The 27458-nt window shown below is 40.2% G+C and overlaps 1 protein-coding gene across 4 annotated transcripts in view; it reads left to right on the forward strand.

Moving 5' to 3' along the window:
* LOC137331368 (disks large homolog 1) overlaps positions 1-27458 on the forward strand; it is a 371837-nt gene that overhangs the window by 257140 nt on the left and 87239 nt on the right. For all 4 annotated transcript variants that reach the window (XM_067995121.1, XM_067995123.1, XM_067995124.1 and 1 more), the window contains exon 12: positions 15486-15621. In XM_067995121.1, coding sequence (XP_067851222.1) covers positions 15486-15621 — 136 coding nt within the window. The remainder of the gene's footprint in view (positions 1-15485; positions 15622-27458) is intronic.

The following is a 27458-nucleotide window of genomic DNA, read 5'->3' on the forward strand; positions in this document are numbered from 1 at the left end:
CCCCATCTCAGTCCTAAATGGCCGACCCTTTATCTTGAGACCACGACCCCTAGTTCTGGACTTGCGAGCCAGGGGAAACAGCCTCAGCATCTACCCTGCCAAGCTCTCTAAGAATTTTATAGGTTTCAATGAGATCACCTCTCATTCTACTGAATCCAGAGAATATAGGCCCATTCCACTCATTCTGTCCTCATAGGAGAACCTTCTCATCCCAGGAATCAATCTAGTGAACCTTTGTTGCATCCCTTCTAAGGGAAGTAAATCCTTCCTTAGGTAAGGAGACCAAAACTGTGTACACTACTCCAGGTGTGGTCTCAACAGAGCTCTACATAATTACAGCAAGACCTCCTTACTCTTATACTCCAACCCCCTTGCAATAAAGGCTAATATAACATTTGCCATCCTAATTGCTTTCTGTACCTGCATGTTAACTTCCAAATCCCTCTGACTACCAACATTTCTTAATCTCTTACCTTATAAAAAATATTCTACTTTTCTATTCTTCCTAGCAAAGTGAATAATTTCACATTTCCCCACATTATGCTCCATCTGCCAACTTCTCACCCATTAACTTAACCTGTCTATATCCCTTTGCGGCCTCTTTGCGTCCTCCTCCCAGCTTACTTTCCAACCTAGCTTTGTACCATCAGCAAACTTGGATACATTGCACTCGGTCCTCTCATCTAAGTCATTGATATATATTGTAAACAGCTGAGGCCCAAGCGCTGATCCTTGCAGCACTCTGCTAGTTACAACCTGCCAACCCAAAAATGACCCGTTTATTCCTACTCTCTTTTATGTCCGTTAACCAATCCTCAATCCGTGCTAATTTATTGCCCCCAATCCCATGAGCCCATATCTTGCGTAACAACCTCTTGTGTGGCACCGTATTTAATGCCTTTTGAAAATCCAAATATACTACATCCAGTGGTTCCCCCTTATCTACCCTGTTAGTTACACCTTCAAAAAATTCTAATAGATTTGTCAAACACAATTTCCCTTTCATAAAACCGTGTTGACTCTGCCAAATTGTATTATGATTTGCTAAGTGCCCTGTTGCTATGTCCTTAATAATAGATTTTCCCAACTACTGATGTCAGGCTAACTGGCCTATAGTTCCCAGTTTTCTCTCCCTCCTTTCTTGATTGGTGGGGTTACATTTACTGTCTTCCAATCCACAGGGACCATTCCAGAATCTAGGGAATTCTGGAAGATCAAAACCAATGCATCCACTATTTCTGCAGCCATCTCTTTTTAAAAAAAAACCTTAGAATGTCGGCCATCAGGTCCCAGGTATTTGTCATTCAAGTCAAGAAAAGCAATTAAAACTATCAACTTCATATCTTAGATTTTGTTCTGTTTTAAAGGACATTATGTATGAAAACTCACAGATGGTGAATAGAAGTTAAGTGACTATATATGCTTTCCGCAATATTAGAATTCCCATGTCATAATGTAAAAAAAACAACAGTATGCTTACTACATGAAAATATAGTATAATTAAAACATAAAAACAGACTGACATAGTTTGGAAATGCAAGGCAATCATTTCTCTATCGGACCCCAATTCATGAGCAGCAGCTAGCTCATAAATATCCTTATTAACCACAAATGCACTTTATTGATCTGTTGCTGCTTTCATCAAGCAGAGTGCGATTGAGAGGACACGACAGTGAATTTCAAGCCTTGTTTATTGTGCTTGTATGGAGTCTCCTACCAACCACCATTACCGAAACTCGATGAAGCTCTTACAAAGGCTTCATAACAGACCAGGGAATTTGAATCTAAGATTTATAATGCTTTTTGAGAGACTATTATAACTTTGGGAGGAATCAAAGCAATGTAGTGCTATATCAATGGAGCTGTAAAGGTGTTGGAGCTTCAAACTAAAGGACAATCAAAATGTTTAGATTGTACTTCTGTCTTCAGTTGAGTTCACTGATTTTAATGAAATTTCAGAGGATGGGAACTTGTATCAAATTAACCCTGTGAGTGCTGAATAGTGATAGCAGTTTTCAAAGGGCACAATTCCCTTCTCCCATCTATGGATAATATAGCTGTGGATCATGAATGCTGGCTGTTGTACATAAGCTATGGAATCAGAAAAGGCAATTCAGCTCTACAAGCCTGTATAATTATATCATGTATATTCTCTATCCTATCATGGACTCTATGCTGATGCTCCTCATAAAGGTAGCTCTTCTCAAATAAATCTATATCTTAAAATATAGATGTGGACTTGGGTATAAGAGGCACAATATCTAAATTTAGAGACAACAAAAAGTAGTGATTAACTCTGAAGAGGACAATAAGGATGTCAGGAGGACTTGGATAGATTTGTAGCTTGAGCAGATCGATGTCAGATGAAATTTAATGTGGAGAAATGTGAGCTGATGTCCTTCGGAAGGAAGAATGAGAGAAAATGTATATTAAATGATAACACTTTAAAAGGAATAGAAACTTAAGAATTCCACACATAAATCTTTAAAAGTAGGAGCTGTTTTATTAAATAAGTATATGGGAATTCTAGGTTTTGTAAATAGGGGCATTGAATACAAAAGCAATGAGGCAATGCCAGCCCTATACAAATCATTGGTTAGACCGTTTTTAGGGATCCTATTTACGAAGGATTTTAAAGCAATGGAGAGAGTGCAGAAGAGAGTCACTAGCAAGGATGAGAGGGTTTCGTTGTGAGTAGAAACTGGAGAAACTTGGACTCTCCATCAAAACAAAGAAGGTTCAAAGGACATTTGATAGAGGAGTTCATAATTATAACTGGTTGAATCGGGTAAGTACGGGAGAAATTGTTTCCACTGGTCAGGGAGTTGGTAATTAGAAGGGATATATTTAAAATAACTACCAAAGGAATGAAGCAAGAGCTTACAGGATTGTTTTTATGCAGTGTGTTGTTGGGAAACAGTGGTGGAAGCAGAATCCATATAGCTTTTAAAAAGGAAGTGGATAAATATTTCAAGAAGACAAATATTAAAGGGTATGGGGACAGGGACTTAGTAGACAGCTCTGTCAGAGAACTGGCATAGACACAAAGAACCGATTGGCCTCTGAATCTTTTGACACGTGCAATGAAATATCAAAATTATATATGAAAAATTCATACCTCAAGACACAGAAACGCTAATACAAAGAAATAAACATTAAATAGCCATGTAACTATAGCAGTATAATTGAAAGTCAGGAGAAAACAGAAGAATATTTGAACCAGACATCTGTAATCCACTGCAGTCTAAATGGGTATAAATGCCTGTGGGGGCAGGGCGCATCACTTTGCAAAGTGGTTTCCTCCCCTGCATCTGGGAATCAAATACTGCAAATTGCCATTTTATTCTTGCAGTGGGCAGGATAACTCCTCAGGCTATCCTTGCAGCCAGCCTGTACAGAAGGCCTGCGGCCAGAATCGAAAACCTTCTGTAACATTTGACTGTTACGCAATATGTGTGGTTCCAGCAAAAACACATCTATCCTGTACATTCCTTACTGCACAAACACTCCAGTACTGCAGTGAACACTGTCTCAGTTAGCACCTGATTCGACTGGGAAAGAAGGGTTCCAGAGTAGGAGAGAGGAAAAAGGTTGTTTTGCAGGTCTTGAGTAAGGGGCTTAGTTTGATGGGCTGATTCTTCCAATTAGTTATGTCCTTGATCTCTCTGTCAAAAGATAACTTTCTTGCAACCCTAAATATAATGTGCCCCATCTTTCAGCAGTTCAGAGGATGAACTAATGGACCGAAACTATTTAACGGCAAAGCTGGCCTGGCTCCTTGGTTGTATGGCCTGATGACCAGTGATGAATGTCACGTGTGCCTGTTTGATGCGAGCATTCATCCCAGTCAGACTCTACCAATGACTGTGGGAAGTGAGCACCAAAGCCATTAGCAGTGGTAAAATGCTGAACCAGGGATCAATTTAATGAACAAAGCATTGATTAACTTTCCTGACTGTCATGCAGATAGTGAGTCATTAGCTATGGTTGAACATTGAGAGTAAAATAAATTGGTCCTGAGATCAAGTAAGATGCTTTTTGTTTTTTAAAAAAAAAGAATTTTTTTTTTGTGTTGGTTCTGCAGTCTTCTCCCCCCATACTAATAAAAGATGGTGTGAAAGCCATAGTGCTAGATATATAGCACATACCCTTTTGACATACAGGCATAAGAGAAGCATCTGGGCTGCCCTGATTCAGTGGGAAGCTCCCAGCTTTGATCCCCAATCCCCATCTATACTGAGTTAGCCAGGCCACTGTTGTGCATTACAATCGACACCTACATCCCTGGGCTTGGGAAGGGAAGAATTGGCAAAGGTTTCCATTCCAGATTGTGGTCCTATGACCCCTGTTGGCAACCAAATGTGTGGTTGTATGGTATGGGCAAGTTCACATTAAGTTGCAGCACTTCCTCCCCTCCACCCACATTCAAGGGCTTGTTTTGCATTCGCTGTCCAGGACCTCCGATGAATGAGCATTTGAGTGAATTAGTTGCTGAGCTACTGATAGCCGCGGAGCTTTACTCAAATTAGTAGGACTATAAATTTTTCACAGGCTGCAGGTTTGTGCCATGCCTATGAAGGGTGACGGCAGTGTAATTGTTCTGTTACTGGATTAGTCATCCTGAGGCCTGGACTAATAATCCCGAGAATGTGAGTTCAGATCCCACCATGGCAGTTTGAGAATTTGAATTCAGTTTTTTAAAAAAAATCAGGAAATAAAATCCGATATCAATATGTGACCATGATGCTGGTGGGATGTTGTTGTAAAAAAAAAACTGGTCCATTAATGTCTTATAAGGAAGGAAACCTGCCGTTTGTACCTGGTTTGGCCTATTTGTGACTCCAGTCCCACGTGGTTGACTCAACTGCTCCATAAAGTAGCCTAGCAAGCCACTCAATTGTATCAAACTAGGGATAGGCAATAAATGCCAGCCTTGCAAGCAACACCTACATCCCGAGAGTGAAATAAGAAGTCAGAGGTATCCTGTTCAATTCACTAGTGAATCTTATAATGTTTAACATTGATTTCATGCGACATATTAATTTCACAGGGTTTTCCTGATTTTGCTGAAACTCGCCGATACTGAGAGTCATGCAGTATGGAAACATTTACAGCCTAAAGCATGACTTAGCAATTTCATAAGTAGGGGAGACCATTAAAGCAAATAGATGCATTTTGAAATGAAAGAATTGTGCAGTCTACTGTGACATTAACTGTCTCAGTTAATTCTCCAAAACATAATGCATTTCAGCTACTATTTCAGTGATAGTCTCAATAAATGTATCTCCCTTACTCTTCATTGTGAATGTATTTTAAAAGTTGGCAATTCAGCAATATATTGAAGTGAGAAGGGTGTCCTGTTACCAGTGTTTATTTACAAGGCTGCATGCCGCCACTGATGATGTTGAGCCGGCAATTGCTTTTAAAATAACGGTGAGCCAAACAGAACTCACCATTATTAGTGGCGAAATCGAAGAGCAACTTCCGGCAACCGCACAATGTGCAGTCAAATGCAGAAATCCGGAACTTGCTCTTCCTGGTTCGCTGGCGATCTGACAGCTTCGCCTTAAAGGGACATCGCCAGCTGCAATCAATAGAATCAATGGACCAGCGCCGACTTGCTGTCCTACCCAGCTGGAAACTAACTAATACCTCCACACGCAGGTACGCTCAGTTTTTTAAGTCTAAACTAAGTTTTAACAGCGTGGTAAGTCTAAAAATTAACTTTTAAAAATGTGGAGACTCATTACTCCTGATTTTAATTTTTTTTTAAATATCCAAAAACTGTGCTTTAATTTTTAATTTTTTTTTAACTTTTCCCTTCTGTCTGAGTCTTTTAATTTTATCCCCTCTCTTTCGCTTTCTCTGTCATTTTATAATACCTTATCGGGCACATCCGGGTTTTTAGTTTGCGTGGGTTGTGAGTGAGTTGCACTTCCTGGTTCTCTCAGTGCGGCTTGCTTAAAGCAGATTTGGCTGAGGGGCCTTAGCGATCCTTTCACCCTCACAGCCCGGGAAAGAACGCTGATGTTTTTTGAAACCGCAGTTCAAGGAAGTTGCCGCCAAAAAGAATGCGGTAACTTAGTGGGTGAATTTAAATCTAATGAGCGGCGACCACTGCTGGTTCGTCACTCGGAGCAATTTATGGGCCATTATTTATATCAATATTTCCAGTACCATTGGTACTCTATCTGTGGAAGATTGAATCTCCAAGGTATCTCTTTGTTAGCCAGCAACCAATTCACTGGATTGCAATAAAATATTGCCATTCACTGCATTACTGAATTCTGTTAGTTTTGTTTTGTTGTGGAGCGGCCTTTACACGCATGGTAAAAGCATACTACGGTTTTAATATCAAGAACAACTACACAACTGCGTAACCTTTCGATCTACTGATAGCTGTAATAAATAATTGAGAGCGCTATGCTGGATTGGGGACCTTCAGCTTGTGAAAATATTCCTGATTTCAATAGAAAGTCCATTTGTTTTAATTTTATCATTAATATTTAAAATGTAATTTCATAAATAAATTTGTGAGGAAATCGTTTCTATCTCTTTTTCCACTTCCTTACCCCCGGACAGTAATGATGTGAGTAAATAATTGTTAGTCGGGATATTCAATATTGTGCTAAATGTTTCCATTAATGAATAACGTGAAACAAATACATAGGTTAGTCATATGTCGATACTAGTTCTAATGACAGTAAGTAACTCTGTTCCTTCCCAAAATGTAGGGATTATTAAGCCTTTCAAAAATATAACTAGGTTTGACCAAATGCACCATTCCCTTGAATTTAGCGGTTAAAGAGACATATTTATCATATTTGAATAAAATTGATGCAATTCAATATGAGGGTTAATAGATTGTAAATGAATTCTCAATAATAGAAGCAATGTTCAGAGCTAACTTTGCAAATGCATAAAATTATTGCTTTGAGACCTTGTCAATTAATCAGAACTGGCAATAAGAAGGTTTTTAGATTTAAAAGTAAATAAAATGAAATCTAGACTAATGAAGACTAAACCAATTGTGCATCAACTTATTAACCACTGTCACCACACAAATGCAGGTTTTAGTACAATATCCAGTGTTGGAAAAGTGCTCATTTTAATCTGGCCAAATTCATTTCTTGATGGGAAACTAATGACTGAATTAATTCTTCAAGATCTGCTGTGATATTTCTGCACAATTTTTTTTAAAACTTGTTTTGGTTTATTTGTGAATTGCAAAATGTTCTGTACTTGAGTCTTGAATTATAATTATCTCCAATTTGTTGGACATTGATGTTTCCAGATTCTAGTTTGGCGATATGTGAATGCCTAAAAACTGAAAAGGGTCAAAGATAATTCCATTGAATGAAATTTCCACTTTGAATCTTTGACTTAGTAATACATTACATTTCAATACATAAAATGAAACATCATTCCTCAGAATGTACATGTGATATCTAAAAAAAATATTGAATTGGCCCTTTCAGCCCAGCCAATTTGACTGTTGCCAGTCCTGAAGCTCCAAAATGGCAGCATTACATTTTGTCTTCATTAAAAATTGTCAACACACAAATGGTGGTAGAATACAAAATTGTTCTTACTGCATATAATCCCAAATGCAACAAACTCTTTAATTTACTTTTGTGCAGGGTTTTCTTTTTAATGTATTTAAATACATGCATTTGTCCAAACCATTTTCTTAAAATATATAACATTGTGAAAAAGTCATGTTCTTAAAGAGCGACCTTCTCTTGATAATCTGGTGAGATCTAACAGCTGTTGTTGTGACAAACCTCAGGTGATCTTTATATATAGATAGCCTCATAAATCCCAGTTCATTAAATTTAGCATTGGGACTAAATGAGGCAGTCTGTCTTAAAGACAAATTTCACTACAGTTTTGAATTCCTTTTTGTGGAAACATTTAGACTGTTAATGGACATTTCTAGATTTTTTGTGCTGCCTGTGACAATAATTGCTTTATAATCATTTCAAATAATATGTGAACCCTCTGGAAAGTCAAGCTTAATATCCTAAGACCTGTTACTGATGCTGTTATAATTCAGGTTGAATATCACAATACTCAGTCATACACTTGGTCCTATGTCACAATGCTTCAACCAGACTCCACAATGAACAAAGGTGGATAAGAAAATAAAAACAGTAGATATATCCTAGATAAGAGTTACAGGGACTTGCTGGATTTTGAGTCTCCGACTCCTCAAATTCAAAAGAGAACTGTCAGTCAAATACAAATGAACTAATCACACTCCTTTGTTTAAGTTTGAATTACCTCTCCCAAGCCTGTACCTGCCACAAACAACACCAAATTCTCTGTTTAGTTATTGCAAATACCTTTTAATTTTAGTCTCATTGCCAAAACTTCTATACTTTTGATGCATTGGCCCTGATAATGACTCCGAGGTGGGAAGAGAGTGGTGTGGGGGGGGGGGGTTTGCAGGATTTGCAGATGGGAAACCCGGAAGTAAGGGTTTCCTGCAGGTCCTGCTGACTTTTGTGGTAGGACCTGTTTTAAACTTTTTCAACCGGTTTCCAGCCCTACAGCCAGCCAGCTTAGGCTGTCGGGCTGGAAAGTAGCTGGGGAGCGGATCGAAGGTAAGTCCAACATCTCGGGGGAGAGTTGGACATCACGGGGGTGGGGGGTGGTGGTTGGTTGTCGGCCGATCGTGGAGGGTAAAGGGAAGCTTGGTTGGCCATGGGGAAGCAGTGCAATAAAGACACTTACCTCATGGATCAGGCCCTTTTCGCCTCCTATCCTCTGCCGGGATTCCCGAGGCCTGGGAAATCTGGCCTGCAGAAGTTAAAAAATAAAACATTAGTTAAAATGGAGAGAAGTCGCCTCCTTAAAATATTTTACTGACCAACCCGCCTACTGGGAGCGGATTGGTTGCCGCCCCGCGCGCCCCACCTCCGTTAAAACTGGAAGTAGGCGGGTTGGGGTCGGGTTTTTGGGTTTTTTTATATTTAACCCTCACCCGCCCTGAAGAGTTAAAATTACCTCCATTGTGTGTGTGTATCTGTTTATGTATAATCTGAACACCTTGTGTGAAATAATGGATAGCTGAGAGTGAGTTACATGCTGTAACTTGCAGTTATCCATTGTTTTATATCAAAATTTTCTAAGCCTCTTGGTTAAGATTAGTCTTGCAATCATCTCCAGATATCATATGTGTTTTATAATTATATGTTTAACCCTTGCTTTTTTGTATAAACACCGGGTCTTTGTGCTTACCACATCCAACACTAGTCGAGTAGTTTTGTGTGTTTGAATTGTTTGAGTTTGTTCAATGTGAGTGGTAAGTCAATCAGTTGTTGTATGGACCTAGATCTACTCATTTAAGTGTTTCAGAAGCATCAAAAATGAGAATCAAATATATGCCAGGTACCAGGTTAGATATTTCTGAATTGCAACTTACACTGGTATAGGTCAATTAACGTAGAAAAACTTCCCAACGTGCTTCACAGAGACATAATCAGACAATAATGGATGCCAAGCCAAAAACTTGGTCAAAGAAGTGAGTTATAGGAGGGACTTAAGGGGGAGAGGGAGATGGAGAGGCAGAACGGTATAGGAAGGGAATTCCAGAGAGTGGGGCCTACATGATTGAATACACAGCCGCCAGTGGTGGGCGAAGGAAATAGAGCATGTGTAGGAAGCTCAAGTTGGAGGAATGGAGAGTTCTGGAGAGGTTGGAAGGCTAGAAAACAGGTTGCAGAGATGTGGAACAAAGTCATGGAGGAATTTAAACAACAGGATGCGAATTTTAAAGTTGGGGGTATTGGGATCCCACGTAGATCAGCAAGGACAGGAGTGATGGGTCGGTGAGATTTGGTGCGGGATAGGATACGGAAATCAGTGCTTTAGATGAGCTGACGTTCACATTGTGGAGGATGGGAAGCTGGCCAGAAGAGCATTGAAATAGTCGAGTTTGGAGGAAACATAGGCATGGATGAGAGTTTCAGCAGCAGATGCGCTGAGGCAGCCGAGGCGGCCAGTGATATTATGGAGGTGGAAGTAGGTGGTTTTTGTGATGGAGAGGTTATGGGGTCGGAACCTCAGCTCAGGCTAGAATAAAATGCCACGGTTGTGAACAATCTGGTTCAACTTGAGACGTTGGCTGGGGAAGGGGGAATTCAATTGGTGGCAGGGGTACAGAGTTTGGCTTTGGGCTCCAGTGTTTAACTGGAGGAAGTTACAGCTCATCTAAGACTGGATGTCGGATGAGCTGTCTGATAGCACAGAGACAGTGGTGTGGTGGAGATGCAGAGCTGAGTGTCGTGAGCATACATGTGGAAGGTGACTCCATGTCTGTGGATGATGTCACCAGGGGCAACAGATAAATTAGAAAGATGGCGGGGGAGCGGTTGATTCTTAGGGGGCCCCAGAGGCAATGGTGTAGGGCAGGAAGAGTAGCCACTGCTGGAGGTATGAATGAATAGGTAAGAGTGGAACCAAGTGAGCAGGGTGCTTAACAATTGCGTAGAGGCACTGGAGGAGCATAATGTGGTCATCCGTGTCAAAGGTTGCCAAGTGGATGAGGAGGGATAATGCACCATGGTCACAGAGGATGTCATTTGTGACTTTGATTAGGGCCGTTTCAATGCTCTTGCAGGGGCAGAAACATTATTGGAGAGATTTAAACGTAGAATTGCAGGAAAGATGGGAGATATTTGGGAAGCGACAACACATTCAAAGACTTAGGAGAAGAAAGGAGATTGGAGATGGGACATTAGTTTGCAAGGACAGAGGGATTGAGGGTGAGTTTTTTTTTTGAAGACTTGATGAATGTGGTTTTCAAAAGGAGGGGGATGGTACATGGAGAGGGGACCATTTACAATGTTAGTGAGCATGGGAGCCATGAATGAAAGTTACGTGGTCATCAATTTAGTGGGAATGGGGTCAAAGGAATAGGAGGTGGGACATGATGAGCTCAAAGAACATATATGGAGAGATAGGAGAAAAGCTAGAGAAAGAAGTAGGATCAAGGCGAGTGCAGAGGGGAACCTGCGGGGAAGTTTGGTTTGCTGGGCAAGGGAAAAGGGGGAGCAGCAGAACCAGTTGAACAGATCGTCTCAACCTTAGCGACAAAGTAGTCTATGAGCACCTTGCACTTGTTGAAGGTGGGAGTCGAGTAGGTGGAGGACAGGGATCTAAGGAAATGGCTGGTATATGGAGAAAGAAGTCAGGGGTTATCTTTGATTTCCAGGATGATTCTTGATGTTGTCCAGCCAAATCTGGTGGTGGATGGCTAAACCAGTTGTGCATCATAAGACCATAGTAAGAGACCATAAGAGATAGGAGCAGGAGTAGGCCATTCAGTCCCTCGAACCTGCTCCGCCATTCAAGGTGATCATGGCTGATCTGATTTTTACCTCAACTCCACTTTCCCACCTTTTCCCCATATCCTTTGACTCCCTTGCTGATCAAAAATCTGTAACTCAGTCTTGAATGTATTCAATGACTCAGCTTCCACAGCTTTTTGGGGTAAAGAATTCTGAAGATTCACGACCCTCTGGGAGAAGAAATTCCTCCTCATTTCCGTTTTAAAAGGGCGACCCCTTATTCTAAGACTATGCCCCCTAGTTTTAGATTCCCCCATGTGGGGTAACATCCTCTCAGCATCTACCCTATCGAGTCCCCTCAGAATCTTGTATGTTTCAATAAGATCTCCTCTCATTCTTCTAAACTCCAATGAGTATAGACCCAACCTGTTCAATCTTTCCTCAGAAGACAACCCTTCCATACCCAGAATCAACCTAGTGAACCTTCTCTGAACTGCCTCCAATGGCAAGTATGTCCTTCCTTAAATAAGGGCACCAGAACTGTACACAGTATTCCAGGTGTGGTCTCACCAGCACCCTGTACAGTTGGAGCATGACTTCCCTGCTTTTATACTCCATCCCCCTAGAAATAAAGGCCAATATTCCGTTTGCCTTCCGGATTACCTGCTGCACCTGTATGTTGAATTTTTGTGTTTCATGTACGAGGACACTCAGATCCCTCTGTACCGCAGCGTTTTGTAGTATTTCTCCATTCAAATAATATTTCGCTTTTTTATTTTTCCTCCCAAAGTGGATGGCTTCACATTTTCCCACATTATATTTCATCTGCCAAATTTTTGCCCATTCGCTTAACCTGTCATTATCCCTTTGCAGACACTTTGTGTCCTCATCGCAACTTGCTTTTCCACCTATCTTTGTATCATCAGCAAATTTGGCCACAAGACAACTCTATTCCTTCATCCAAGTCATTGATATATATTGTAAATAGTTGAGGTCCCAGCACTGATCCCTTTGGCACCCCACTAGTTACAGATTGCCATTTTAAAAATGACCCTTTTATCCCGACTTTTTTTTCTTCGTTAGCCAATCCTCTATCCATGCCAGTATATTACCCCCAACACCATGAGCTCTTATCTTATGCAGCCTTTTGGAAATCCAAATATACTGCATCCATTGGTTCCCCTTTATCCACCCTGCCTGTTACTTCCTCAAAGAACTCTAAGTTTGTCAGACATGATTTCCCCTTCATAAAACCATGTTGACTCTCCTTGATTGTATTATGAGTCTCCAAATGTCCTGCTGTTACTTCCTTAATAATGGATTCTAGCATTTTCCCAATGACAGATGTTAGGCTAACTGGTCTATAGTTACCTGCTTTCTGTCTCACTCCCTTCTTGAATGGGGTGTTACGTTTGCGGTTTTCCAATCCGCTGGGACCTTTCCAAAATCTAGTGAACTCTGGAAGATTACAACCAATGCATCCACTATCCCTCTAGCCACTTCCTTTAAGACCCTCGGATACAAGTCATCAGGCCCAGGGGACTTGTCAGCCTTTAGACCCATTAGTTTACCTAGTACTTTTTTGTCTACTGATAGTGATTGTGTTTAGTTCCTCCATCCCCTTTGCCCCTTGATTTTCTACTATTATTTGTATGTTATTAGTGTCTTCTACTGTGAATACAGATACAAAATATCTGTTCAATTCCTCTGCCATTTCCTTGTTTTCCATTATTATTTCCCCAGTCTCATCCTCTAAGGGACCAATGTTTACTTTAGCTACCCTCTTCCTTTTTTATGTACCTGTAGAAGCTTTTACTGTCAGTTTTTATATTTCTTGCTAGTTTACTCTCATAATTTATTTTCTCCCTCTTTATTATTCTTTTGGTCACCCTTTGCTGTTTTTTAAAGTTTTCCCAATCTTCGGGCTTACCAGTAATCTTTGCCATGTTGTATGCTTTTTCTTTTAACCTGATATCATCCTTTACTTCCTTAGTTAGCCATGATTGGTTCACCCTTTTTGTGGAGTCTTTCCTCCTCACAGGGATATATTTTTGTTGCGAGTCATAAAATATCTTTTTAAATGTTTGCCACTGCTTATCCACCATCATACCATCTAATCTGTTTACCCAGTCCACTTCAGCCAATTCCACCCTCATTCCTTTATAATTGCCCTTATTTAAGTTAATACAGTAGTTTCAGACCCAAGATCCTTGCTCTCAAATTGGATGTGAAATTCATCATGTTATGATCACTGCTTCCCAAGGGATCCTTTACTTTGAGATCATTAATTAACCCTGTTTCATTACCCATTACCAGATCCAAAATGGCCTGTTCCCTGGTTGGTTCCCCAGGTCTAAGAAACAGCTCCTAATACACTCTATAAACTCCTCCTCAGGGCTATTTTTGCCAATTTGATTTGTCCAATCTATGTGAAAGTTAAAATCGCCCATGATTATTGCATTACCTTTTTTGTATTTTGCCCTACAGTGTAGCTACTGTTAGGGGGCCTATATACTACTCCCACCAGTGATTTCTTTCCCTTGCTATTTAGGAACCTAGGAACAGGAGTAGGCCATTCAGCCCCTCGTGCCTGCTCCGCCATTTGATAAGATCATGGCTGATCTGTGATCTAACTCCATATACCTGCCTTTGGCCCATATTGCTTAATACCTTTGGTTGCCAAAAAGCTATCTATCTCAGATTTAAATTTAGCAATTGAGCTAGCATCAATTGCCGTTTGCGGAAGAGAGTTCCAAATTTCTACCACCCTTTGTGTATAGAAATGTTTTCTAATCTCGCTCCTGAAATGTCTGGCTCTAATTTTTAGACTGTGCCCCCTATTTCTTACCTCCACCCAAATTGATTCGACATCTTGATCTTCTGAGCCAAGATCATTTCTCACTATTATACCAATTTCATCCTCTATTAGCAGAGCTACTCCATCACCTTTAACATTTCAGAAGGATAGGAAAATAGGTAAATAACCCTGAATTTTTAGCTCCCAACCTTGGTCACCTTGCAACCACGTCTCTGTAATGGCCACGAGGTCATACCCATTTCTTTCTATTTGTGCCATCAATTCATCAATCTTATGAAGAATGCTGCGCGCATTCAGATAAAGAACCTTTAATTTTGTCTTTTTACCATTCTTTCCTACCCCGGCCCCATTTGCTAGTACACTCTTATGTTTGTACACTCTGTCCTTTCCTGACACTCTGTTTATCATTCCCCCCATCACTTTCCTGTACTACTTCCTTGTCTTTTCTCTTTACCAATCTAAACTTCGCCCCACCTGAGCCCTCCAGTTGGACTTGAAGGAATGAAGCTCGGAGCCATATCGGGGGGAATGACAAGGAAAAGAGAGAGAAAAGGTTTCAATGAGGACAAAGGCATCAAAGGTGGAGGTGAAGGAGTGGTTGAGCAGATTGAGAACTGCAGATGTGCCATGGTGAATGGAAGGTCAAAGGCTAGGCAGTTGACAGTTTGAAAGTGCAATTGTCAGTGACTTGGGGGAAGAGTTTTTTCCAGCACCGGACGCAGAAGGGAGTGGAGAATTACACATTCTTTCGCTAAGATTATATAGCTGTTTCTAAAGACTATAGAAAGTTTTCTCCTCTTCACCTCTCTCTGTTCTGTTCTCTTTTTCTCTGTCTTCTCCTCTCTCCTCCCTAGGCCCTGTGCCATGCATCACTCTGAAATAAGGTGGGTGATTTGATCACTGGACATTTGCAATGACGCTCTTTAACCAGCACAAGTCAGGGTGCCTTGCCTTCAGTTTTCTGCTTCTCTTTCTTTCTGGTGAAGAAGCAACTAATCTGTCTGTTGTCTCACTGTGAAAGCATGACTAAGGTTGAGGATCCCAGACTCAAATGTGATTGTGGATCTGTAGTCTAGTGCATCAAAGTGTGTAGCCACCAGCCCATTTACACATTTTGTGGAGTAAATGATAGTGCTTTAGAATGCTAGACACAAGCTAATTTTTAATTCAAATTTGTCAAATGGATTGCAAAGCATTTTTGTGTAGGATGAAGAAAAAACTATTTTATAAATTGAATGTTTACCCAGATTTATTTTGGTTAATTTCATGTACATAGCTTGCTTTGATTTTAAGTGTATTGTGACAAAAATATAAAGATGTTTGGAAAAATATAATTATTTTACCCATGCATACTATTTTATTTGTTCCTCCAGCCTATTCCCAATTGGAAAACCATATCACACCATCAAACTATTTAGGGAGTACAGAATACAAACAGACTCTTGCTCCATCATCACCAGGCAGATACTCACCAATTACGAAAGTCATGGGTGATGATGAAATGACCAGGTAAGGTTTAATGAATTTATAGTCCATTTACAATTTGCTCAGCAACTGGCTTGAAACAGAAAAATCATCTATTCCTTTTGCTGTTTAATCCAGTAGAAACCTCTTTTCTCCCCCCCCCCCCCCCACACTTTTCCCAAAAGAGACCACTTTGTCCTCATTATCCAGTCAGTCTCATTATAAGGGAATTATAGGATATCCTTAATACATAAAACAATCTGAGTAGCTGTTTCCAAGCATGAATTCACTTTTATTTTGTTTAGACAAGAAACACATTTTTCAAAGTGAATGTTTTCTGCTTATCAAGAGGCAGCCAGTTACTCCTTTGGAGAGATTTTGTTGGCGGGCAGTGCTGTCAACACCTGCTTGGCTGCATTAACTGACTCCACTTGCCCCAGTCCATTCATGGCATCCCCCACTGTACTTTAGGAACTCCATCAAGCATCACGGTGCTGCACTCTGAAATTCTCCTAAACCCTAGGGCTTACGACATCTCTCCCACCTTCAAAATCCTTCTCAAAACCTAACTCTTTCACCATGTTACCTTCTCTATCTCTTACTGTTGGTTTTTCTGTTTCCTGCCCCTTTTTGTGAAGTCCTTTTGGAATATTTTGCTACGTTGCGAGTGCTCTATAATTGCCATTATATATGATTATAAGCCTGTTTTGTTTATCTCACTGCTATAATTTATTATATTCAGGAGCCTTTCAAACTTTATTCCATATACATTTGGCCTATTTCCTATCTCATTCTTATCTATCCAGTCATAGCCAGAGAATCACCTACAGTGGCCTCTGCCCACTCCCACACCGTTACCTTTGGTGTCCCCCCAGGGATCTATCCTTGGCCCCCTCCTATTACTCATCTACCTGCTGCCCCTCGCGACATCATCTGAAAACACGGTCAGGTTCCACATGTACGCTGATGACACCCAGCTCTACCTCGCCATCACCTCCCTCGACCCCTCCACTGTCTCTGATTTGTTGCACTGCTTGTCCAGTATCCAGCACTGGAGGAGCAAAGATTTCCTCCAACTAAGTATTGGGAAGGCTGAAGCTATTGTCTTTGGTCCCCGCCACAAACTCCGTTCCCTAGCCACCGACACTATCCCTCTCCCTGAGGCTGAACCAGACCATTTGCAACCTTGGCGTCCTATTTGACCCTGAGATGAGCTTCCGCCCATATATATCCACTCCATCACCAAGACCGCCTACTTCCACCTCTGTAACATCGCCCGTCTCTGCCCCTGCCTCAGCTCATTTGCTGAAACCCTCATCCATACCTTTGTTACCTCTGGGCTTGACTATTCCAATGCTCTCCTGGGTGGCCTCCCATCTTCCACCCTCCATAAACTTGAGCTCATCCAAAACTTTGCTGCCCGTGCCTTAACTCGCACAAAATCCCATTCACCCATCACCCCGGTCCGGAAATGCTTGGTTTTTAAAATTCTCATCCTTGTTTTCCATTCCCTCCGTGGCCTCGCCCCTCCCTATCTCTGTAACCTTTTCCAGCCCTACAACCCTTAGATCTCTGTGCTCCTCCAATTCTTGCCTCTTGCGCGTCCCCGATTTTAATTACTCCACCATTGGCGGCCATGCCTTCAGCTGCCTAGGGCCTAAGCTCTGGAAATCCCTCCCTAAACCTCTCAGCTCTCTATCTCTCTCTCCTCCATTAAGACGCTCCTTAAAACCTACCTATTTGACCAAGCTTTTGGTCACCTCTCCTAATATTTCCTTATGTGGCTCGGTGTCAAATTTTGTTTGAAAATCGCTCCTGTGAAGCGCCTTGGGACATTTTACTACATTAAAGGCGCTATATAAATATAAATAAAGTTGTTGTGTTTACAACATGTCCTCATAAAGTCCGTGGAGTAGATTTTTTGTCTTCACTGTCTGGGCAGTAATCTGACGTGGTGCATCGCCTGCCTCTATAGAATCTGCCTGATTTTCATTCCATTGATTTCAATAGAATGAATATCAGGCGGGTTCGATAAAGGGTGTGTGATCTGTCCTGCCAGATTACTGCCCAGGCAGAGAAGATGAAAATCTGCCACCATGGTATTTTCACTGAGTATCCTTGAGAATGAAGCTAACTACAAGAGACCCATAGGAGCGAAACCATGAGTTAGTTAATACAATCTTTATTACCTGGTGTTAGTAATTAATGCATCTGTTCCTCTATCCCATCTCAAAGTAGTTGCTAATTACCTTCAGTACCCAGAGGAAGAATATCATTTTCAGGTTGCATTTCTGTGTCCTTCCTTTTATGTACTTCAACTTGCCAAAAATCTCCCTGTGGGGCCAACGAGTCTCCATGAAACTGCCACTTCAGTCCAATGCCATCATTTAAAATTTGGAGATATGAAATGATAAATGCCCCCCAGCAAAGTTGTATTTTTTTTTGCTTTAAGTTGAGCCAAAGATTTCTCTGAACTGATGTCTGCCCTGCACATGCTGAAAGAAAAATCTTTAAGCAGGGAGCTATGCAGTTTCAGCTAGCAGCTGGTATAGTATTATGATCTGGTGTCAAAATGCATCTAATAAACACCCTATCCACAACAACATTGTGTAATTCTTGACTTACACCACTCCATCCACACGTTCAAAGGCCCCCTGAAAACTTACCTCTTCGACAGCACCTCGAGTCACCTCCCTTGATCATCTCTATTTCCTGCGTAGTGCCTGATTTGGCCCTGTGTAAAGCACCTTGGGATATCTTGCTATCTTAAAGGAGAAATGTGTAAGTTATTTATGACTGTTCCCAAGCAAGTGACAGGATCTAATTTAAGCTTCAATATTCCTGTGAAATGGAATTGATAATTAGTTCTGGAACTATTTGCTTATTGGAGTACTGAATTTGCCTTTCAACTCTAGCACTAATTACTTTAAAATTAATCATCAAAATTTTAATAAAACTTGCGCAAATTTTGTACTGAAAGCCGCAGACCTTTAAAAAATATGATTTAATATTTATTTAACTGTGGGAATAAAAAGCAACCTTATTCCCTGTTCGAAAGCCCTCTGATTTCTCATTATTCAAGTTATCCAGTGAGGAGATCTGTGCCCCAGTCATCTTGCAGCATTTCTGTTTAAAATAATCTAGTAATGAATAACAGAAAACCAAATATTCAAACCTCTATGGAGTAAAATGAAGTCCAACTTGTGTGTCTGTTTTATATTAAACTAATCTTTCCAATTTGAAATGGTTCTTTGCTTGGATTTATTTCTTCTGTGTCCCCATAAGTGCTTTTTATGGAGGAGGAGAGAAAAGAACGGTGAACCTTCTCTGCTCTTCCAATCCCCATTTAATTTACTTTTCTCTCTGTTCTGTTTCCTGCCATGCCCTCCCCCCATATATGTTGAAGCACCTGCCTTCCATTCAGCAACTTCAATAGTTGACACCAAAAGCTCACATATAGAGGGGAAATCACAGGCACAGGCCCATGTCCCATCCTTTAGTGCTACCACATTGTTGACTGATCATCAATTCAGGCAGCTTGGGAATATGGTCCTGTTTAGCAGTTTGTCCCTTTGAAAAAGTGGATGTTGCCTGCTTTTCATATAAAGGTACGGTAGTATTACTAAAACTATCTTTTTTGTGAGGGAGGCCAAAGGACAGCTTTCTCTTATTTAAAAAAAAATCCTTCCTTTCCGTCACCCAAAAATTGAATTGATCTGATCACAGTTTGTGCTTTTACCACAAAATCAGTAACCGATTTTCAGTTAATCAAGTGCAGCGTTTACTGCACATTAGAACCTCGGGCGCCCCTGCCGTTCCCCAATTCTCACCCCAAACCCTTGTCCTCCTACAGATTAAGTTCTTCTCTTTACTTAAATCCATATTCACCAAAATCTCTCTTTGACTTCAGAATCTCACTTCTGCTCAGTTTAAATACCACAGCGCTGTATGTAATCTACATGAACAGTTTTTAAATAGTTTTCCTCCCATTTCCTAAGTTTTAAGTTAGAAACTATCCCTCTACCATAAATTATCAACGTACACTATGTAACACCACCTCTTTCAAAAGATATAATGGACGTTTTACTATATCCAAAATTATTCTTCTCACTTTTAACCTAGATTTTCTACTTGAGTTGCTCGAGCTCCCTGATAACTCAATGATAGAAATAACAAGGAATGGGAATATACACTTAATGGAAAGGCACTGAAGGGTGTGGATGAACAGAGACCTGGAAGTTCAAAAACATAATTCCTTGCAAGTGCATGTAGATAAAGCTAATAGAATTTTGGGTTTTAAATGTGGGCGTAGAGTACAAGGGTAAAGAAGTAATTCATTTACACAAAATATGGTTAGCCCACAGTTGGAGTGTTCTGTGCAGTTTAGGGTGCCCCGTTATAGAAAGGACATCGAAGCTGTAGATTGTACAGCATAACTTCACCAGGATGATGAGAGGGATGGGAGACTAGAGTTAAAAAAAGAGATTTGAGGTACTGGGACGACTATCACTGCAGCAGAGAAAGCCAAGAGGAGACACAATAGAGATTTTTAAATTATGATGGATTCTGATCTAATGAATAAGGAAAGAGTATTTCTCTGGTTTGGTATTCAGTGACATCAATTTAAAATTATCAGTAAGAAAGTGAAAGGTGGAGGTTGTTGGAACATGGAATGCTTCGTCACAGGGAGAGGTTGAGGCAGAGACCACTGTATCTTTTAAGTGACAGTTGAATAAATATTTAAAGCAGAGGAAGATACAAGGCTGTGGGAAGAGAGCAGGGAAGTAGCATTAGTTTTAGAATGCTTTCACAAAGAGCTGACATGATGAACCAAATAATCTCCTCCTTTGCTGTAACCTTCTATGATTCCATAGGTAATACAGAAAAGCTTGGCTTTATATTTAACTATAATATCGATTAAATCTATCTATCATAAAATTTGTTATACTAATATTCTAACTCCAACCCAGGAGATTCATTACTGTATATGCATTTGTTTATTTGGCAACAGAATATTTCTTTTTGTAAAACACTTCACTTAGAGTTTATAATAAATATTCCGTAACAAAGTAGTCTACACCCAATGTGGTGAAGCAAAAGATCATGCATTATATAAATTCTAAAAATTATCTTTTATCCGTTTTGAAAGAGTATCAAGTGTTCTTGTACTCGTACTCTGAAATATTTTGAAATTGTACTTTCATTTCATCATTTTCTGCTAAGGTTCATTCTGATATAATTGAAACATAGCAACAACTTTCCTTTAAGGAATCTGATCAAAATTGCATGCATTCTCTTATTCTGAAAATTCTCAGATGTGTTTGGAAGAGTCCTGAAATACGGAGATCATTAAAAAGCTAAGTTTTACACCTTTTTATACTATACTTAACCTGCTAGTTATGGTAAAACAATTAGTGATGCCTTTTGATCTATGTGTTTCGACTTGATTTCTAAATCAATGTCTTGTTAACTTGATATTGATTCTATGCTTGGGACAATAGCTTGATTGGGATGATAATCCAGGAAGTCAGTAGAACTGGTTGTGGGGTAAGGAGTTACTCCTATATGTTGCAATATATTGGGTTTATTTCACCAGTATAAACAAATATACAATAATTAGGCGCTCATGTTTTACAAGGGTATAGGAACAGGTGTAGGCCATTCAGTCTCTCAAGCCTGTTCCTCCATTCAGTTAGATCATGGCTGATCTGTACCTCAACTCCATTTACCTGCCTTTGCTCCTTATCCCTTGGTACTCTTATCGAACAGACATTAATTGATCTCACTCTTGAAGATTTCATTTGACCCAATATCCACAGCCTTTTTTGGGGGGGTGGGGGGTGGTGAGTGAGTTCCAGATTTCCACAACCCTTTACGTGAAATAGTGCTTCCTGACCATAGCGTAGGCAGACACCATATCCCACCAAAGAATAGTTCCACCAGTTGGTAATGCAGATCTTCAGCTGCTTGTTTCTCTGTAGCCCTGTTGTGTAGGTACCAAACCCAAGCTATGAGTGCAATTTCTCATCCTTTGATTGCAGATAATGCCATTCAGCAGCTTTTGTCTGAAGTCCTAGAATTTGGTAATGCACTATAAGACTGACATCTGCCTTTAATGTGGATGAATGACTTAAAAAGAGCAATTTTCTGGATGGAGTCCTAACTTGGAAGATAGCTGGATATAAGACTCCTTTTCTAATCCCCTAACACATCAGGCAGTTGTACAGTGAACAGTCTGGTTGAAAGTGTATTAAAGAACTATTGACCCAGGCAGATTGAGTATTGAAAGTGTTCACATATGCTTCAGATTTGATTTATTGTCCTTTCTCAGGCTCTCTTTTCACCCAGACCACAGCCTAGAGGTCACTGCTATGGTTTGTTAATATTCTGGGATGCAGATTTTAATTTATTACGCTGTTAGATTTTGTTAAATGTGATAATTGATCTTTGCTTGTAATTGCTTTGCAGAGAGACTTCACAAATACAATTTTGATGTGCTGTGCTAATTGAGGGCATGACCGATACATTCCAGCTTACATGGGATTTTTATTTTAATACTGACCATTGAGAATGTGCTCAGTGTTGTCCATTGATGTGTTTTATATCTATTTAAATATGTTTAATGACGAGTTGGATGCATCATCGCACCTGCACTGTTAATGTTTGACTTTTTTAATTAACCAGAACCATCAACCACATTTAAATGGTCAATATTTAATTTTCTTTCCCTGCCATTCTAATCCACTCGGGGAGATGCTTGAAGCATCCTGCTTACAGTGTAATAGATGCAGATGCCTCTCTTGTTTTCAAATGATTTTTTAAAATGTCGAACCCTAGAAAGGCAAGCAATAACTACACAACATAAGAAAGGAGGAATGTTTAGAAAATGGAAATAAAGCTCATGCGCCTGTCCATTTTTGAGAGATCTCAACCCTATCTACTCATTTTCTCACCATATCCCTCCGTCCAGAAACACATCAAGTTACCTCTTGAGCCTTCTCTTGTAAATTGTTCCATAACCCTGTGTTCCCTGGTATTTGAAACTTTGCTGTAGTGAACAGTTTACTTTGGTCAGCTTTGTCATCACCTTCAGAATCTTGACAGCTTCAGTTAGGTCATCTGAGTTTTCTCTTTTCTAAAGAAAATAAGCCCAATTTCCTTTACCTTTCCTCATAACTTTGATTCCTGATAGCAATATCATCTTGGTTACTTGCCTCTCTACCCTGAGGAGAAATATTATCTTCATGTTTCTGTGACCAGAATTCCATACCTTACATCAGGTGGCATTTTATTGAATACTGTAGTTAACTAAAATCACTGCATAACTATTGAAATATTAACTTTCCAGTTGATTTGTTTTTAATGTTTTTGTTCTTCTCCTTTCCCTCCCACACCAAAAAATAATCAAGATCCTAGTCTTGCACTGCCTTCTACTGAGAGTTGTAAACAATTTTACAACACCAAGTTATAGTCCAGCAATTTTATTTTAAATTCACAAGCTTTCGGAGGCTACCTCCTTCCTCAGGTGAACTACTGAGAGGGGAGTGGACAGCATAAAAGATCCATTGAGCTGATATCACACCATCACTGTTTGTCAATGGTCTACTCATGTATGTAGCCAACTCTGCAAAACAGTGGTTGTCCTGAAAACCAATAGGGTATCATACTTATGCAAAATGGGAGATCAATTATAGACATGTTTGGGTGACTGTCATTTTTTGAACTTCGTGTACATTCATTCATGATGAGATATGAATACCGAGGTCCCTTTCATTGTCAGCTTTGGTACAACCGTTCCATTGAAAAGCTCTTGGCTACTGTTTGATTCCAGGCAGAATCTGTGTCATAATAGTAGTAATGGTTTCCTTTTTTGTATATTGGATGGCATAATGGGAAAATGTGGATGGGTCAGCTTAAAAAGCCGACTGTTGTCATGAACGCTGATCTTGGATTCCCGATGGCTGCAATAAGCATGATGCTCAACAACTCTGCTTTGTTCCCATGGGTGTGACGTGACTCCATTCTTCTCACGGGGAAGAGATAATGAAGTCAAGGGCAATGTTAAGCACAGATTTAACCAGCTGTTATTAGTCTTTGGATCTGAGAATCATGTGATTTTAAGATGATCTTCCAGTGGCTGCTCTGGCAAGCTGGTGTTTTTACTTATAGATTTTTTTAAAATGTCTTTTCAAATAGCCTTTTCTACTTTATGACTATTGAACATATCTTCCTTACAGATAGGACAGTGAGCCAGCACCCATGTTTATTGCTTGGCTGGGATGTGGCTTTCAGTATCTTTAGATATAACCTACTTGGTTTAACCGCAGATGCAGCATGTATCTTTTGGTAGATGGGAAAGAAGGCAGAAAGTATCTTAAAGAATGCTTCTGTCCAAAGGACTTGGAAATCAAATTGTGGCTAGGAGAGGTGCTTCCTTTCCTGCTGATTCTGTAGCAGAGTACTGTGCTGGGAAATTGAGGATGTTCGAAGGATTCAACCTACTCAGATTGTCATCTCTATTCTATGCCATGGTCAAAGCCAAAACACTTTCAGGTAAATGTGTAAAGTAGTTTTATAATTCTGGGCACCACACTTTAGGAATGATGTCAAGACCTTGGAGAGGGTGTAGAGGAGGTTTACCAGGATGATACCAGGGATGAGGGACGTCAGCTATATGGAGAGACTGGAGAAACTGGGATTGTTCTCAGAGCAGAGTAGGTTAAGGGGAGACCTGATAGAGATATTCAAAATTATGAGGTGGTTTGATAGACCAAGTAGAGAGAAACTGTTGCCACTGGCAAGTGGGTCAGTAATCAGGGGTTATAGATTTAAAATAATCAGCAAAGGAAGTAATGGGGAAATGAGAAGCTTTTTCACACAGATGGTTGCTGAGATCTGGAACACACTACCTGAAAGGGTGGTGGAATCAGATTCCACAGGAACTTTCAAATGACTATTGGACGTGTACTTGAAGAGGACTAATTTGCAGGGTTATGGGGAAAAAAACTGAGGTGTGGGACTAAATTGGACAGCTCTTTCAAAGAGCCAGCACAGGCATGATGGGCCGAATGGCCTCCTTCTGTGCTGTAAGATTCTATAGTTTCCTCCCATCCTGTTGCACATGTACTGAGTGGCAGGCAGGTAATCTGTTTAGAGACACTTAAGAATGACTCTCTTAACTTTATGAATATGTCAATAGCTATTAGGAAGTATGGGAAAAGAGGGTGCTCCAGCGTAAATTGCCCTGCACATTTTCATTTCCTCAGTTTTCTGTGGGGAAGTGTAGAGTTTCTACTTAACTCCTCCCTTAATACGAACATAGGAATTAAGAGCAGGAGTACGCCATTCGGCCCCTCGAGCCTGCACTGCCATTTGATAAAATCATGGCTAATCTGATTGTGACCTCAACCCTACTTTCCTGTCTACCTACTATAACCTTTGACTCCCTTGTTAATCAGGAATCTATCTAACTCAGCCTTAAAAATATTCAATGACCCTGCCTCCACTGCTGTCTGGGGAAGGGAGTCCCACAGACTTACGACCCTCAGAGAAAAAATTTCTCCTCATCTCCGTCTTAAATGGGAGACCCCTTATTTTAAAACTGTGGCCCCTAGTTCTAGTCTCTCCCACAAGGGAAAACATCCCCTCAGGATCTTATATGTTCCAATAAGATCACCTCTCATTCTTCTAAACTCCAAAGTATACAGGCCCAACTTGTCCAACCTTTCCTCATATGATAACCCTCTCATCCCAGAAATCAGTCAAGTGAATCTTCTCTGAGCCGCCTCTAAAGCAATTATGTCCTTTCTTAAATGAGACCACCAAAACTGCACACAGTATTCTAGATGTGATCTCACCAATGCCCTGTACAACTGTAGCAAAACATCTCTACTTTTATATTCCATCCCCTTGCAATAAATGACAACATTCCATTTGTCTTCCTAATCACTTGCTGCACCTGCAGAATAACTTTTTGTGATTCATGTACTAGGACAATCAGATCCCTCTGTACCTCAGAGTTCTACAATCTCTCTCCAGTTAAATAATATACTGCTTTTCTATTCCTCCTGCCAAAGTGGATAAGTTTACATTTTTCCACATTATACTCCATCTGCCAAATTCTTGCCCACTCACTTAACGTATCTATATCCCTTTGCAGACTCCTTATGTCCTTTTCACAACTTACTTTCCTACCTACCTTTGTGTCATCAGCAAATTTAGCAATCATACATTCAGTCCGTTCATCCAAGTCATTGATATAGATTGTAAATAGTTGAGGCCCCAGCACTGATCCCTGTGACACTCCACTCGTTACACCTTGCCAACCTGAAATGACCCATTTATGCCTACTCTCTGTTTCCTGTTAGCTAACCAATCCTTTATCCATGATAATATGTTATCCCCCTACACCATGAGCTCTTCTTTTGTGTAGTAGCCTTTGTTGTGGCACCTTGTCAAAAGCCTTCTGAAAATCCAAGTACACTACATCCACAGGATCCCCTTTATCCACATTACTTGTTACTTCCTCAAAGAACTCTACTAAATTAGTCAAACACGATTTCCCTTTCACAAAACCATGTTGACTCTGCCTGATTGCATTGAGATTTTCTAAGTGCCCTGCTATAATCTCCTTAATAATAGATTCTAGCATTTTCCCTATGACAGATGTTAAGCTAACTGGTCTGTAGTTTCCTGCTTTCTGTCTCCCTCCTTTCTTGAATAGGGGAGTTACATTCACTATTTTCCAATCTGTTTGTGTGGAGAATTGTGAATTAGAATGTTAAAATCCTGCCATGTACCACTGGGCTGCACATGTAATTGTATTTGGGCAAGTCTTCATTTTCCATTTATATGAAGTTAAAACTCATCAGCTCACTTTCTGTGCATCAATTTTATAGTGCTGTTTGTGAAATTGTGTTGTTTTAAAACAACTGACAAGGAGGATGCTTTGGTTTATGATGTGTAAAATGAATGTGACCTATAAACGTTCCCAGGGGAAATTAGTACAAATGCAATGGAAAGCAATATTCTTTCACCATGTGGTTTGCTTTTCTCTATATATTGCACCAGGATAAATACATGTCCACATACATGCATTTGTATTTGTATGTGATTAACAAGGTGTATACTTTGTTAAAATGAATTGGTGTTTTGTGTATTGCTTGTAGCATGCTCAGATGGCAAGGCCTTCTTTTTGTGACAAGGAAACTACCGAAGAATACTTTGTATGCAAGAAGGGTAAAAATAAGCTGAGCGTATCATGTAAGTTTTATTAAGAGATGGAGATTGTTGCAGTTTTTGGGCTCTCGCCAGATATTTCTCTTGTACTTAGTGCCAAGCACTTCTCCCATGAGCCCTCATTCCCAGTGAATGTAAGTGTGCCCTGTATACATAATTTCAGGTACTGTAGCATTGCCCAGGGTCAAACCAAGTACCCTTTCTTGTTTTAATTTGCTCCCCTGAAATGACCTGAGACCCCTCGTGTCCTCCTAGTCTTTGGATAGCAGAAGAATAATTATTCTGCCAGACCATGTGATACAGGCTATAACTTACAAATCAGGCTTATTAAATGGTAGCAAAATATCAACACAGGTTTTGCTAGATTAAAAAATTTAACTTGTAATTCCTCAGTTCAACAAATAATAAGACATCACTTCACGAATTCTTCTAATAATGAACTTAGCCCAGTGTCCATAACATAAAAGTTGCCTGTGAAGTTGAGACCACCCCACAGAACCTTCACTTGCTCAACTCAATACCAGCTGCAAGCAGCAGTACAGTACGAGCATACGAATTAAGAGCAGGAGTAGGCCATTCGGCCCCTCGAGCCTGCTCTGCCATTTGATAAGATCGTGGCAGTTCTGATTGTGACCTCAGCCCTA

Source organism: Heptranchias perlo, chromosome 13, assembly GCF_035084215.1.
Source record: "Heptranchias perlo isolate sHepPer1 chromosome 13, sHepPer1.hap1, whole genome shotgun sequence".
In the NCBI taxonomy this organism is placed as follows: Eukaryota; Metazoa; Chordata; class Chondrichthyes; order Hexanchiformes; family Hexanchidae; genus Heptranchias; species Heptranchias perlo.